The sequence below is a fragment of the Poromitra crassiceps genome (assembly GCF_964638095.1).
Source record: "Poromitra crassiceps genome assembly, chromosome: 28".
NCBI classification, from domain to species: Eukaryota; Metazoa; Chordata; class Actinopteri; order Beryciformes; family Melamphaidae; genus Poromitra; species Poromitra crassiceps.
Genome location: NC_139651.1, coordinates 4,919,133 through 4,935,023, shown reverse-complemented (window position 1 = coordinate 4,935,023; position 15,891 = coordinate 4,919,133). Strand labels below are relative to the sequence as shown.

At 48.7% G+C, this 15,891-nt stretch overlaps 1 protein-coding gene across 1 annotated transcript in view; it reads left to right on the top strand.

The window, feature by feature from the left end:
- Positions 1-15,891, top strand: part of cemip (cell migration inducing hyaluronidase 1) — a 195,143-nt gene that overhangs the window by 146,850 nt on the left and 32,402 nt on the right. Inside the window, exons 13-15 of the mRNA XM_083662274.1 lie at positions 2,331-2,540; positions 4,157-4,356; positions 15,657-15,726. Coding sequence (XP_083518400.1) covers positions 2,331-2,540; positions 4,157-4,356; positions 15,657-15,726 — 480 coding nt within the window. The remainder of the gene's footprint in view (positions 1-2,330; positions 2,541-4,156; positions 4,357-15,656; positions 15,727-15,891) is intronic.

Here is a 15,891-nt window from a genome sequence, read left to right as displayed (position 1 = left end):
GTGGAGTTAGGAGGTTCTCATGTGATGTGGAGTTAGGAGGTTCTCATGTGATGTGGAGTTAGGAGCTTCTCCTGTGATGTGGAGTTAGGAGGTTCTCCTGTGATGTGGAGTTAGGAGGTTCTCATGTGATGTGGAGTTAGGAGGTTGTCCTGTGATGTGGAGATAAGAGGCTCTCATGTGGTGCACACCAGTGCCTTTGGTTTGTGGGAGCAGAGCCTGGATTCCATGGCTTGATGGGGTATTATCCGGAGAACGTGTCAGGATACAGATTATATTATAATGCCAGGTGTAGATGGGGTGTCAACAATGGAATCCAGACTTTGTTCCCAGAAACCAAAGGCACTGGCCACCAGTTTAATCCAATATCACACTTGGTCGTGTCTATTTCAGACATTATGGACATCTATTGGGCTGCCCTGCATGTTGAGAAATGATGAAAAAGAGGTACCCAAGAGGTCCCTCCTGACCAAATGTCAGTAAGTGATGAGTTGAGTGAGAAGGGGTTGCAGATGGAGGTCGATTTCTGTGTTTCTATGTTACTGGCAGGTGGAGCAGGTCACTGTATGTCATGTTACTGGCAGGTGGAGCAGGTCACTGTATATGTTACTGGCAGGTGGAGCAGGTCACTGTATGTCATGTTACTGGAAGGTGGAGCAGGTCACTGTATGTCATGTTACTGGCAGGTGGAGCACATCACTGTATGTCATGTTACTGGCAGGTGGAGCAGGTCACTGTATGTCATGTTACTGGCAGGTGGAGCAGGTCACTGTATGTCATGTTACTGGCAGGTGGAGCACATCACTGTATGTCATGTTACTGGCAGGTGGAGCAGGTCACTGTATGTCATGTTACTGGCAGGTGGAGCACATCACTGTATGTCATGTTACTGGCAGGTGGAGCAGGTCACTGTATGTCATGTTACTGGAAGGTGGAGCAGGTCACTGTATGTCATGTTACTGGCAGGTGGAGCACATCACTGTATGTCATGTTACTGGCAGGTGGAGCACATCACTGTATGTCATGTTACTGGCAGGTGGAGCAGGTCACTGTATGTCATGTTACTGGCAGGTGGAGCAGGTCACTGTATGTCATGTTACTGGCAGGTGGAGCACATCACTGTATGTCATGTTACTGGCAGGTGGAGCACATCACTGTATATCATGTTACTGGCAGGTGGAGCACATCACTGTATATCATGTTACTGGCAGGTGGAGCACATCACTGTATATCATGTTACTGGCAGGTGGAGCACATCACTGTATATCATGTTACTGGCAGGTGGAGCACATCACTGTATGTCATGTTACTGGCAGGTGGAGCACATCACTGTATGTCATGTTACTGGCAGGTGGAGCAGGTCACTGTATGTCATGTTACTGGCAGGTGGAGCACATCACTGTATATCATGTTACTGGCAGGTGGAGCACATCACTGTATATCATGTTACTGGCAGGTGGAGCAGGTCACTGTATGTCATGTTACTGGCAGGTGGAGCAGGTCACTGTATATCATGTTACTGGCAGGTGGAGCACATCACTGTATATCATGTTACTGGCAGGTGGAGCACATCACTGTATATCATGTTACTGGCAGGTGGAGCACATCACTGTATGTCATGTTACTGGCAGGTGGAGCACATCACTGTATGTCATGTTACTGGCAGGTGGAGCAGGTCACTGTATGTCATGTTACTGGCAGGTGGAGCACATCACTGTATATCATGTTACTGGCAGGTGGAGCACATCACTGTATATCATGTTACTGGCAGGTGGAGCAGGTCACTGTATGTCATGTTACTGGCAGGTGGAGCAGGTCACTGTATATCATGTTACTGGAAGGTGGAGCAGGTCACTGTATGTCATGTTACTGGCAGGTGGAGCACATCACTGTATATCATGTTACTGGCAGGTGGAGCACATCACTGTATGTCATGTTACTGGCAGGTGGAGCACATCACTGTATATCATGTTACTGGCAGGTGGAGCACATCACTGTATGTCATGTTACTGGCAGGTGGAGCACATCACTGTATATCATGTTACTGGCAGGTGGAGCACATCACTGTATATCATGTTACTGGCAGGTGGAGCACATCACTGTATATCATGTTACTGGCAGGTGGAGCACATCACTGTATATCATGTTACTGGCAGGTGGAGCACATCACTGTATATCATGTTACCTGCAGGTGGAGCAGGTCACTGTATGTCATGTTACTGGCAGGTGGAGCACGTCACTGTATGTCATGTTACCTGCAGGTGGAGCAGGTCACTGTATGTCATGTTACTGGCAGGTGGAGCACGTCACTGTATGCGTCATGTTACCGGCAGGTGGAGCGTGGCTTCAGGGCGGTGCACGTGTCCGGGGTGGAGATGCAGCACATGGGCCAGCAGTCGATGGGTCACTACCCGGTCCACTTCCACATGAACGGAGACGTGGACGAGCGGGGCGGATACAGCCCCCCGACCTCCGTCAGCGACCTGTCCATCCACCACTCCTTCTCCCGCTGCGTCACCATCCACGGCTCCAACGGACTGCTGGTGAGTTGGAAAAGAGCCAGGATGGGCGGAGTCCTGCTTGGCTTGCAGCCAGGTGCACAACGACAAAACCCCTTGACCTGATTTCGAATGTGGCATTTTGATTAGATTCTAGACAAGTATGCATGAAGGTTTCATTTATCATTAATATACATAATTAAGACATGCGGTAATTACTGCATAATTGTTATGTTCGGGTTTCAATGGAGAGTTTTATTGTGTTTTATTCTGTTTGAGAGGCTTTTCCACCCCCAGATAATTCAGATAAAATCGACCCAAAAAGTTTTGAAAGCAAGGAAAGGCTATACTTGTATTACACTTAGATGGAAATCTGGGGAGCTCCTGGGAGGCCGACGGATCAACAAAGAACCTGAAATCATCTTTAGATTGTCGGGACAACAGGCTGGTTCATTTCCTCCCGCTTTGCAGGGAATGGAAATAACAGTGGAAGTGGAGACTATAATACTTAGAGAAAGAGCCAGGAAAACGTTGTGTTCCCTCCTTATCTTGTCTCTTTTTATTTGGCTGCGAATAGCTGGATAAGTGAGCACTTTGCTGTGAAAGTCCGGATGCATGATATATATATATCTGCAGCATCTTCATCACTCATCACCATTAAATGTGACGAGGCTGTGCACCATGTTCTCCTGTCTGCCTGCTTCTATTTGTGAAGCTACTTAAGCCAAGGGGCAACCTCCGCCACTGAAAAATGCGGAAGTGCCATAAACCTGCATTCTTTCTTCTCCCTCCCCCCGATTTTTTATCCCATTTTTATCCCCCATTCGTGCTAATTTGAATGTATTTATCCTGGTTGCTGCTCCACCCTCTGTCGATCTGGGGAGAGCCGAAACTGGCTCCATGCTTCCTCCGAGACATGGGCAGTTAGCCAGCTGACAGGGGAAGCTTCACCGGTAGGACATAGCACGTGGGAGGTTCACGCTATTCCAACCAGTTCCCCTCCCTCTGAACAGGCGCCCTTAACGACCAGAGGAGGAACCACATTAGCAACCAGGATATTGCATGTTTTGGTGAAGGGGGTTCCTATATGAAGGAAACCCCTGGGAGGCACGGGGAGAACATGCAAACTCCACACAGAAAGGCCCTTTTTGACGACCCCACCCGGCCGGTGGGCACTCGAGGACATGCGGACGGGCACGCATTCCTTCAGCGCTCACAGCGTCCCAGGTGGCAATCGAACCCAGGACCTTCGCGCTGTGAGGCGACAGCGCTTACCACTGCACCACCGTACCCCCCCAACCTGCATTCTTTCTAATGGCCAGCAGAGGGGGTGACTCCACTGGCTGCAAAAAGAAGTCCAATTGTATGGAAGTCAATGGGAAAATGACCCTACTTCTCACTTGATTTATGACCTCAGTAAACACTTTCCTAATGAGTTTATGGTCTCAATCGCTAGTTTTAAGTCTTCAATACAGCATGATGTTCATTTTGTAAATTCACGGTCCAAAACAGACGATCGAGCAGACATGATTGACAAGTCGCCTGTCCAGTGATGCCAAGCTTGAGGCTTCAAAACGGGGAGGCAACCTGACCAATGGGTGACGTCCATATTTAGGATTAGATTTGAGCGGCTCTCTCTCTCTCTCTCTCTGGGCTGGCAGGTGAAGGACGTGGTGGGCTACGACACGCTGGGACACTGCTTCTTCACAGAGGACGGTCCCGAGGAGAGGAACACCTTCGACCACTGCCTGGGGCTGATGGTGCGCGCCGGCACCCTGCTGCCCTCAGACAGAGACAGCAAGATGTGCCGCGACATCGGCGCCTTCCCAGGATACGTGGCCAACCCGCGCCAAGACTGCAGGTAGGACACGGACATGAGGAGCCATGTACGTGTGGACAGGAAGCGTTGACTTCAGGTCGGAATGCTTTGGAAATCATGTCCAGAGCGCTTCTAGCACACAGACACACACACAGCGCGCACGGAGCGTTTCTTTGTCGCTGTTGAAAACAGTGACATTGATGAGCGGTCGCCTCTCCAAAAGTCGAGCTTTCTCTCTGCTTGAGACGCCCAGAGTGCGCCACCCAAAAACACACTAGCGCTGGAACTTCCGAGAGCGCTGGAACGCCAGGCGCGGTGCTGGGACGAGGAGCGCTCCTAACGCGTCCTTATACCATCCAGAATGACTTGCAGCTCAACTAACCGCTCCCTGTCAACACGGCCCCTAAGGCTCAACAACTACTGTAACTCCATAGGTTTTTTTTCCTCCTTCGTGTTAGAATTTCACTGGTAGGATAACAAGAAGTCACTCAGAATACAGTCCGAATGAGTGAAATAACAAAATGAAGTCAAATGTTCTCTGCAAAAGGGCAATGGTCCAATATCAAACCAGCAGGCTCATAGTCCGAACCTATTTGAATCTCGACTAAATATAAGCAATGAGTTTAAACTCGGCATCAAGGGAGAGAGCAGCTGTTTCTGATTTAAATAATTTTGTAGAGTTGAATGACGAGAGAGAGAGCGGAGGACATAAAGGCACTGCTTACTCATTGAGTTCTGACGCGAAGAACACTGGGAACAAGAACAAAGACACAGCTGAGACACAGATAGAGGAATGGAAGAGCGACAGTCATTAGGAGGTAGAGCCAGACTGGCTTTATAGATAAAACTATGAAACTTTCACTGTTCTCTCTCTCTCTCTCTCTCGCTCTCTCTCTCTCTCTCTCTCTCTCTCTCTCTCTCTCTCTCTCTCTCTTACACACACACACACACACACACACACACACACACACACACACACACACACACACACACATTTCTAACGAGAGATGCCCCAATGGGTCTTTTTCACGGCTGCCATTTTGTGTCTAAAAGGCAGGGTAAACAACACAGGTGCAACCAACTCACTAAGTAGGGCCCCAGCACTTGGAACACCTGGAAGTTGGAAACCCTAATTAAGGTTTTGGTGCTACTTCCTGCCTTTTTAGACACAAAATGGCTGCTGGGAAAAAGGCCTATAGATTGGAAGTTGGAAACCCTCATTAGTGCTTTGCTTGCACCTGTGTTTACCCTGCCTTTTCGACCCAAAATGGCCCCCGTGAAAAGGGTCTATTTGCCGCCTTGCACCTGTACTTTGTTAGAAAGAGACGGTGTTTAATGCATAAAGATGCATAAATAAATAAATAAATTTATTAATAAAAAATAATAAAGTGCAGTTAAGAATACGAAGCAGTTTAATCCGGTCTGCATGACTTTGACTCCGCCCCTGCCGTCCCCCTCAGCTGCACAGCGTCATGGGGCAAGGTGGCAGAGTCTTCCACCTGCTCTCCAACATGAGCATACTGTTAAAGGGATAGGCCAACATTTCTGGAGATTCGCCTATTTGCCACATTGCTGATATTAAATGTAGAATATGGATGCCTTTATCTTCACTGTGTGTGCAGTACAACCTGCGGTACTGTACACCGCGCACTGCTAATAGCTTAGCACTACAATGGCAGTGTATGGTACCACTGCCTATCCCCGTTCAGTCGCCCAAAATAGACATTTCAACAGCACCAGAAACACTCACATGTACACGTGTACTCAGCACGCCATGAAATAATCATCCAAAGTTACGGGAAACGGTCATTTTCGAAGTAAATCCATACCGAGAACTAACAAAGAGGGGTTTTCCCTCTGTAAACAAAGTTACTTCCTCGTTTCATAACCTGAGTTGTTTTCTTATTTTGCCCATGTGAATGTCGTCGCTGTTGTGGCAGGACCTCGAATGTCCCTTTTTTCACTTTTTTACTTTTTGTCATAAATCAGTGCCATTGGTCACCCTTCACGTCTCTGTGAGGTTTTTACCAAATGCAACCAAAGGAAAAACATTAAAACGAGCTTGTGAGTAAATCTCGTAACGCCCTTCGCCCTCAATCTGTCAGTCAAACCTCGAAATTCGTCCCCTATCTCCATCTGTACCCCCCCCACGCAGGACAATAAACCCAGAAAAGTCACACGGTAGACGTGCTGTGTATTTCTGATATCGTTTTGACTAATGCTGGCTTCCTCTGACGTTAATATATCAATCAAATGTTTTCCAGTATTCCTAGGCTGCAAACTTGTTTTAACATGCAAATCGGAGTGTTTTCGGACGAGAATAAAGTAACGTTAACGCTACGTTATGTCAGACTATTTCTCACCCCATGCGAAAGCCCCCGCCTCGGCCATGAGACAGGCGAGGGGCACGCTGTTGCTCCTGCGCTCGCCCCCGCGGCCCGGAGCTTGGGGCTCGTGCATGAGCATATGGCTCTCTCCCGCCTGACTGGCCGGGAGAAAGTGCTTCCAAGTCGGACTGATAATATAAACAACATCATTTGAGCTTATCCAGGTAAGATATTAATAAAGTAATGACACATTCAGCGAGAAACTAACTATAATTAAGACATGTGCCAACTTTGATGACGTTTGGTTCAGTATTTTAAGAGCAAACAGGTTTTTTTAACTTCCTGAAAAGTTGCTGTTTTGGAGATTCGAGGTCCTGGAACGACAGCGACGATGTGTACATTTTGAACAGCATTGTATTTATGCCTGCATCTGCCAGTGGGCCATCATGATAAGAGTAGACATAATAATGTGTTAATTCCACTACAGGAGAGACTTGATGTTCTCTGGAATTAGGTGGAAGAAATGTGCGCGTATCACTATCGACATCGGCTTGGAAAATATCGGATATTGGCGAAAGAATACGCCAATCGTGTCGTGCATCCCTACCCTCTTCTCTCTTATCCTCTCCTCTCCTCCTCTGCTATTTATCTGATTATAACAATGAGGTAATACCCAATAATAATAAGCCTCTTTTTTTATAGATTTGTCTGGATCATTGTACTCTGCAATCATTTCAAAAACCCCTGTGCATTTAAAAAAGAAATCCCATTTAATCAAACACGATTACATTAAACAAATATTACCTACGTTAATTTCAGATTTATTATAATTAATCTCCAGTCGGGTTTTTTCACAGTCCCTCGCCGCCTCGTTCCTTCTCGCTGTCTTTGTCACTGTTGGCTCGTGAACGTGTTGAATTTCAATGGCGAGATGAGAACAATCCATTTTAATCATATTTGCCGAGTAGGCCTAAAGGAGACATGTGGGCTGTGTGGAGAGGATAGGAGAAGAACTGTCATTTAAACAGACCCAGATGAACATGTGTGTGTGTGTGTGTGTGTGTGTGTGTGCCGTGCGTGTGTGTGTGTGTGTGTGTGTGTGTGTGTGTGTGTGTGTGTGTGTGTGTGTTTGTGTTGTGTGTTGTGTGTGTTGTTGTGAGAAAATGGGTGGAGGGGTGTCATTTACATACATTTGCCAAAATTAATTCCATCCAAGCCCTCTCTCAGAGGAGCGAGCAAGACATGGCAGTTGGTTGTCTTCTCAAGCATTAATGCCTGCGGTGAAGATGTCATCGTTCATGCGTGCACACATACACACACACACACACACGTGCGCACACACACACACACACACACACACACACGCACACGCACACATGCACAGGTAAAGATGTTCTTTTACACCCCCAGCACACCTGCTCCAGCACATCAACACACCTGACTCCGCCCAGCTTCTCAGCTGTTCTGTTCACCCCAACATCTGGAGGCTGAGCATCACGTTTAACTCCAGCAAACTGCAAAGTAAACTGCACTGTGTGTGTGTGTGTGTGTGTGTGTGTGTGTGTGTGTGTGTGTGTGTGTGTGTGTGTGTGTGTGTATATATATATATAATATATATGGTGCAGGATGAGTTGAGTTCCCCCCTCCTCCCCTGGTACGTGAAGCACTTTGAGGATCTAGAAAGGCGCTATATATAAATGCAATCAATTATCTCTTATTACTATTATTATTATAGGTGATATGATACTTAGATGATTACGGTTGATTTAGTTTACTCGTCTGGGCAGAGTTGGCGCCTTAAGGGCGCTCAACAATTTCGAAAGACCAAACTCTCACATGTCACTGCAGTTTTAGTGACTGGCCAATCACATTGCGCGACGATATTAACAAAATTCTCCAGGTGCGCGACACAAAATAAGACAGACAAAACAAGTAATTTTTTCAGTTCTTCATTCTTTATTTTATTTCATTTCACCTTTATTTTGTGATAGCAAATTATTGATCGAGTGTTTATTGATTGGAGGACTGGGTGTTGTGTGTGACAGACATTGGGTGCAGCAGATGACGACGGTATAGGGACTAGGGAGGTGTGGAGAATACGTCATTCCTGTCACGCGACATCAAAAGTGTCAAGCGCCCCGTAGTACCATCAATCAGCTGTTAACCTGCGACAGCAGAGCGACTGAGGCAGCGATGAGGGGACAGCGAGAGGAAAACGGAGCGCATCAGAAAAAGACAAGAGGAAGAGAGGAGGAGACAGGAGAGGTGTTAGAGGCTGTATGGAGCCAGCTGCTGTGTGGGGCTAAATGACTGTAACATCTCTCTCACTTCATTCAATTCATATTCATCACCATAAGCTGCTTATACACCTACGAGGTGGAACTGAAATGGTTTTCTCACTATGCTGGGTGCTGTGTGTATGTGAAACACACTCACAGAGAGTGTATGTGAAATGTGTGTATGTGAAACACACTCTCTGTGATGGCCTAGAAAAATACAAAATACACCATCAGATACACGCACAAAAAGAAACCAGCGAAATTTTTCAAATAAAAGAGAGATGTCTCTGTGCTCTGAAGATTGTCCGAAAAGTGTCTGAAAAATCCATGTCGATTTAGCTTCGGAGGTTTTGTTTTGAAGCCGACATAACTGACACAGCGATTAAAAAGAGAGAGGAATCCACGACAGGCCGAGTGATTGAAAAAATAATTAGATTTATTTATGAGATGCAAAAGTGACAAAGAAAATGGGGAGAAGTGTTGATGGCGGATTGACAGACATTTTCTGTTTCTGCACTTTTTTTCTTTATTTTCTGTCATTTTTGCACCTCGTGTAATAATGAATGTCAGTCCTTTTTAGGATTTAATCCTTTCATAAGTGTCAGCTGAGTGTCTCTGATGTTTAAATGTAGAAAAACATCTCCTTAATTAAAAGTATAGGATTTTACCTAGTGCAGCACATGTCCCCCTCTGACAGGCAGTCCTAACCTGCTGTCCCCCTCTGACAGGTAGTCCTAACCTGCTGTCCCCCCTCTGACAGGCAGTCCTAACCTGCTGTCCCCCCTCTGACAGGCAGTCCTAACCTGCTGTCCCCCTCTGACAGGCAGTCCAAACCTGCTGTCCCCCCTCTGACAGGCAGTCCAAACCTGCTGTCCCCCTTTGACAGGCAGTCCTAACCTGCTGTCCCCCCTCTGACAGGCAGTCCTAACCTGCTGTCCCCCCTCTGACAGGCAGTCCTAACCTGCTGTCCCCTCTGACAGGCAGTCCTAACCTGCTGTCCCCCCTCTGACAGGCAGTTCTAACCTGCTGTCCCCCCTCTGACAGGCAGTCCTAACCTGCTGTCCCCTCTGACAGGCAGTCCTAACCTGCTGTCCCCCCTCTGACAGGCAGTCCTAACCTGCTGTCCCCCCTCTGATAGGCAGTCCTAACCTGCTGTCCCCCCTCTGACAGGCAGTCCTAACCTGCTGTCCCCCTCTGACAGGCAGTCCTACCCTGCTGTCCCCCCTCTGACAGGCAGTCCTAACCTGCTGTCCCCCTCTGTCAGGGAGTCCTAACCTGCTGTCCCCCCTCTGACACGCAGTCCTAACCTGCTGTCCCCCTCTGACAGGCAGTCCAAACCTGCTGTCCCCCTCTGACAGGCAGTCCAAACCTGCTGTCCCCCTTTGACAGGCAGTCCTAACCTGCTGTCCCCCCTCTGACAGGCAGTCCTAACCTGCTGTCCCCCCTCTGACAGGCAGTCCTAACCTGCTGTCCCCCTCTGACAGGCAGTCCTAACCTGCTGTCCCCCCTCTGACAGGCAGTCCTAACCTGCTGTCCCCCTTTGACAGGCAGTCCTAACCTGCTGTCCCCCCTCTGACAGGCAGTCCTAACCTGCTGTCCCCCCTCTGACAGGCAGTCCTAACCTGCTGTCCCCCCTCTGACAGGCAGTCCTAACCTGCTGTCCCCCTCTGACAGGCAGTCCAAACCTGCTGTCCCCCCTCTGACAGGCAGTCCAAACCTGCTGTCCCCCCTCTGACAGGCAGCCCAAACCTGCTGTCCCCCTTTGACAGGCAGTCCTAACCTGCTGTCCCCCCTCTGACAGGCAGTCCTAACCTGCTGTCCCCCCTCTGACAGGCAGTCCTAACCTGCTGTCCCCCTCTGACAGGCAGTCCTAACCTGCTGTCCCCCCTCTGACAGGCAGTCCTAACCTGCTGTCCCCCTCTGACAGGCAGTCCTAACCTGCTGTCCCCCCTCTGACAGGCAGTCCTAACCTGCTGTCCCCCTCTGACAGGCAGTCCTACCCTGCTGTCCCCCCTCTGACAGGCAGTCCTAACCTGCTGTCCCCCTCTGTCAGGGAGTCCTAACCTGCTGTCCCCCCTCTGACACGCAGTCCTAACCTGCTGTCCCCCTCTGACAGGCAGTCCAAACCTGCTGTCCCCCTTTGACAGGCAGTCCTAACCTGCTGTCCCCCCTCTGACAGGCAGTCCTAACCTGCTGTCCCCCTCTGACAGGCAGTCCTAACCTGCTGTCCCCCCTCTGACAGGCAGTCCTACCCTGCTGTCCCCCCTCTGACAGGCAGTCCTAACCTGCTGTCCCCCCTCTGACAGGCAGTCCTAACCTGCTGTCCCCCCTCTGACAGGCAGTCCTAACCTGTCCCCCCTCTGACAGGCAGTCCTAACCTGCTGTCCCCCTCTGACAGGCAGTCCTAACCTGCTGTCCCCCTCTGACAGGCAGTCCTAACCTGCTGTCCCCCCTCTGACAGGCAGTCCTAACCTGCTGTCCCCCTCTGACAGGCAGTCCTAACCTGCTGTCCCCCTCTGACAGGCAGTCCTAACCTGCTGTCCCCCCTCTGACAGGCAGTCCTAACCTGCTGTCCCCTTCTGACAGGCAGTCCTACCCTGCTGTCCCCCCTCTGACAGGCAGTCCTACCCTGCTGTCCCCCCTCTGACAGGCAGTCCTAACCTGCTGTCCCCCCTCTGACAGGCAGTCCTAACCTGCTGTCCCCTTCTGACAGGCAGTCCTACCCTGCTGTCCCCCCTCTGACAGGCAGTCCTAACCTGCTGTCCCCCCTCTGACAGGCAGTCCTAACCTGCTCTCCCCCTCTGACAGGCAGTCCTAACCTGCCGGTGTTTAAGCCTGCGTCTTTATCTGGAATGTGTGTGTGTGTGTGCGTGTGCGTGCGTGCGTGCGTGCGTGTGTGTTAGCACAGCTGTTTGGGGGTATGATGCAGGTATGGGTGTTAATTGTGACAGCATCCTAGACAGCTATGGGGGTGTTATCACTCTTATTTTTAGACTCTTTTGTACTTGACTTCAGTGAAGCACAACAGGCGTAGCACATTCCAAGACTTTTTCAGCGATGCGTGAGCGTGACTCTTAGTCAGGTAAAAAGTAAGAGTCGCCCTGGAAGTCGCAGCAGGATGAAGTTGTAGCAGCGGTAAAAAAAATAAAATGTTTTTATTTCGTCTGCAAAGTGCCCGTGCCTAGTCCTGTCCTGTCTAGTAGCAGACAGTCCAAAAATATGATCGGAATCTAGTATATATTCAGGCGGTGTCTCGTCATAGACGCGTGGTCAATGGGTCAGCGTGGGGGAAATCCTCCTGTTTTCCCCCACAGCCACACACACGCTACCACGTTCTCTATTCCTATACTATACGTTCTCTATTCCTATACTATTCCTATAGTATTCATGTAATATTCCTATATTACTCCTGCAATGTCTCCCCTGTCCACATGCTTCCTGCACGGATGCATTGTGCTGACATTATCAGGAAAGCGCAAAGTTTCTTACCTGTATATGAAGTGTCCGTAGCACAAAATAGAAAATAATATAACCTTATTTTTTATTTTTATTTTTTTTACAGTGTCACTCAGCAGCGGCGGGCGTATTTCGAATGCGTATAGGGCAAACACGTGTGAGAAGACGAGGCACAGGTTTTTCTGTAAATTCATATAGGCCTAGTACATCATGGAAAAATATACCTTGTCCAACAGACAAAGATCAGACTTAAAGTGTTTTGTCGGCGTTTGCTTTCATCAACTTTATCATTATAACCCGACCTGAAATATTTGTCCTGGATGATGGAAACTGCGAAATGTCTCTTGCCCCTTCCAGCCCATAATAAACACTATGTTGTCTGTGAATAAATACAGCAATCTATCACAGAGACCTCAGTGTAAATACCTCAGGTGATTAAAACCCTGTAAGGTCAAACCTTAATATTTTTAGTTCGTTAGTTTAACTCGGCCTAGCAGGTCTAGCCAGTACACTCTTTTATTTATTTCTTATTTCACAATTCAAAATACATACCTCGGCATGCGCTGGGACGCGTCATCAGTGATGTTAACTGGGGTCGTAAGGTGTTTCGGGTCTCTCAACATCATACACCCTCGCCCAGCAGACCCAGCCGAGGCCGATTAAGACCCCGACCCGCGTCCCGGAAGCAGCCGCTCACGGATCAGCCTTCCTACTCTGTCTGCAACGTTGCCCGCGGAAGGGCCGATCACGCCCAATCCGCTGCAATAGAGCCAGTGCTACACCGCAGTATTGAAAGACCCTTCGGCGCATGGAGGCTCAGGCCCTGTGGTTTTCCCGGCCGCGCTCCTCCTTCGTCTCACCAGACCCTCCCTGGTAAAGAAGGCAATCCTACCATGCCGTGATGGCGTACCATGGGCAGAGAGGATAACAACATACTGTTGTGAAAATATATAGTGTATAATAGGGTTTTGATAGAGCACTGTGTTTTAACTTGATTTTCTATGCTGTTGATGTTATAGGTTGTCCCGTGTGTTGTGCCCGTTTTCTTGCAACCCCGCCAACAATGGTGATTCCTACCGAAAACGAATTTCCCCACGGGGGCAACAAAGTACCTCCTACTACTACTACTACTACTACTACTAAATGATTCAACAGTGCGTGGAAGCGTGCCACAACCCATTTGACTTATTCCAGCTCGCGCGACCTTTTAGTCTGTGTCGGATTGCTAAACCCCGCTCGCTATCTGCCGCTACATTATACTGTTTTATTTATCGCGCTCGGGTCCGGGGCACCGGGCTTTTTTTCCCCACGTGCGGCGCCGATCCAATTCTCAGCAGCCATCCATCATGCTGTCGAGCTTGTCATCTCTCCCCGCGGAGGGAGGCGTGTTTGTCTTGTCCCTTTTCATAGGAGTTGAAGTGAAGGCTGCTTTGTTATCGCTGCTGTTTGTGAGAACCCAGCCAGCAGCAGCGCCAGGCAGGAAATTAGATCAAGACCGCGGGGAGGTGATGGAGGGTGCAAAACCCACACCTAGGCTATATTCAGTTTACACATCTTTTAAACTTGCAGAAGAGATGAACACCGTTTTCTACTGAAATACATCTTTATGACAGTATGGGCGTAAGTATACATCTGAGCAAATGTTACCCTAGAGAGACTGTAGGCTAATACTATATATCAATCTATATAAGACGACTTTACACTTTCAGTTGTGTGCAATGCTACGCCGATTGCCACTTTTGCATGCAGGTGATCCGCCTCGCCTGGGCCAGAGGCGTGTATATAGAGACACTGCAGAGCGCGTCATCATTCAGAAGCCACGCCCAAAACGGGGGAAAACAGAACCCCCCCCCCCCTCCAATCCTGGCGTTCTCCTATGTCGCGTGCATGGTCAGGTGCACAAAAAGATCGTATATACGGAAGATGAACACTCCAACTAACTTACTTCATTGACAGCAACCTCCACATTTTTCTTCTCGCCAATCCTCAATGGCTTCCTTGAGTTCCTCGGGAGTACAAAAAAACTTTAACTGGTGATTTTTTACATTTGTTGTCTGCACAGCGCACCACACAACAGCTTTTAGCTATGTTTAATCCAAGGAGAATGACGCTGGTGTGTGGAAATGAACGGAGCTTTTCCCCCGTGATGGCCGTGGCCTATTTCATGCAGCGTCTCTATCGAAGAGTCGCGACATCTCCATTCACTCCAATGGAACAGTTTTTTACTCTCAAGAGTTCCAGGAAGTAAGGTCCTGGATTAAGCAGCACTGTCGAGTTGTGGCAAAATGGACAGTTTGTGTTGTACCTTTTTTTTTTCTTTTTTTTTTTTTTTTATCAAATTGTGCATTATCAGCTTTATTTTAGCATTCAAAAGTAGCGCGAGACCCCTTCCTGGCTGTTCATTGGCTAATGAGTCACACATTTTGGTCGTCCGCTGACGCCACTCTCTCTCTAGAGGACACTAGCCTGGGCCACGTGTCCTGCAACAGGAGCGTAAAGCTAGTCAGAATGAGAACAATACAAGACAACTGGACGGACAAAGCCTGTCTTTATTAGTCACAGACACACATCGATGGAGAGGCGCCAATTTGTCTTCCGCATTTGGACCCATCCTGGCTCGTCCTCCTCCATGGTTCAGGCCGGGAGCGGTGGGCAGCTGCAGTGAAGCGCCCAGCGGGGACCAACTACTTCTCCCAACCGCCCGCCGGTCAGACGACCATCTTCTGCATGTTAGGGAGGAAACGTGTTTTCCCGCTCATAACTTTCACAATAAAAGCCCCTGCAACATGACCAATTTGAAAATGGTTGTAGTGGTTATAGTTAGGCAAGTAAAACAACGTACGGTTAAGGTGAGGGTTATGTTTTGGCTTAGACAGCAAAAATGGCTTAAATGGCAAAATCCTTAAATGCGGCTTCTGGTTTGAAAGATGTCGACGTTGAAACACGGCTCTCCGGTGTGAAAGACGACCACTCCACCTTGTGGCTTATTTAAATGTCGCTCTACTTGGCTACTTCCTGGTTATAGCTCCTGACTCTTTGGCCTCGCATCATCATCTGTTTGGCTTTGTAGAGCCGTTTGTTCACCCTCCTCTTTTATTGACCATTATATCACCGACGTCATGACGTTTTGTGTGTGTGTGTGTGTGTGTGTGTGTGTGTGTGTGTGTGCGTGTGTGTGTGTGTGTGTGTTTGCAAAATCCAATAACCAAACCTCTTCTCCTCTTTCCCTCTTCCTCCCATCCCCTCTCTCTTTATCATCTCCATCACTTTCCTCTCACAGCGCAACTTCCACTTTCTGGATCGCCAACCCCAATAACAACCTCATCAACTGTGCTGCTGCAGGCTCAGAGGTGAGGTTTTCACTTTCGTCCATTCCCCCTCTCTCTCTCTCTTTCTCTCTGTCTGTGTGTCTCTCTCTCCTTCTCTCTCTCTCGCTCTGTCTGTCTCTGTCTCTCTGTGTGTCTCTCTCTCCTTCTCTCTCTCTCTCTCTGTCTGTCTCTGTCTCTCTGTGTGTC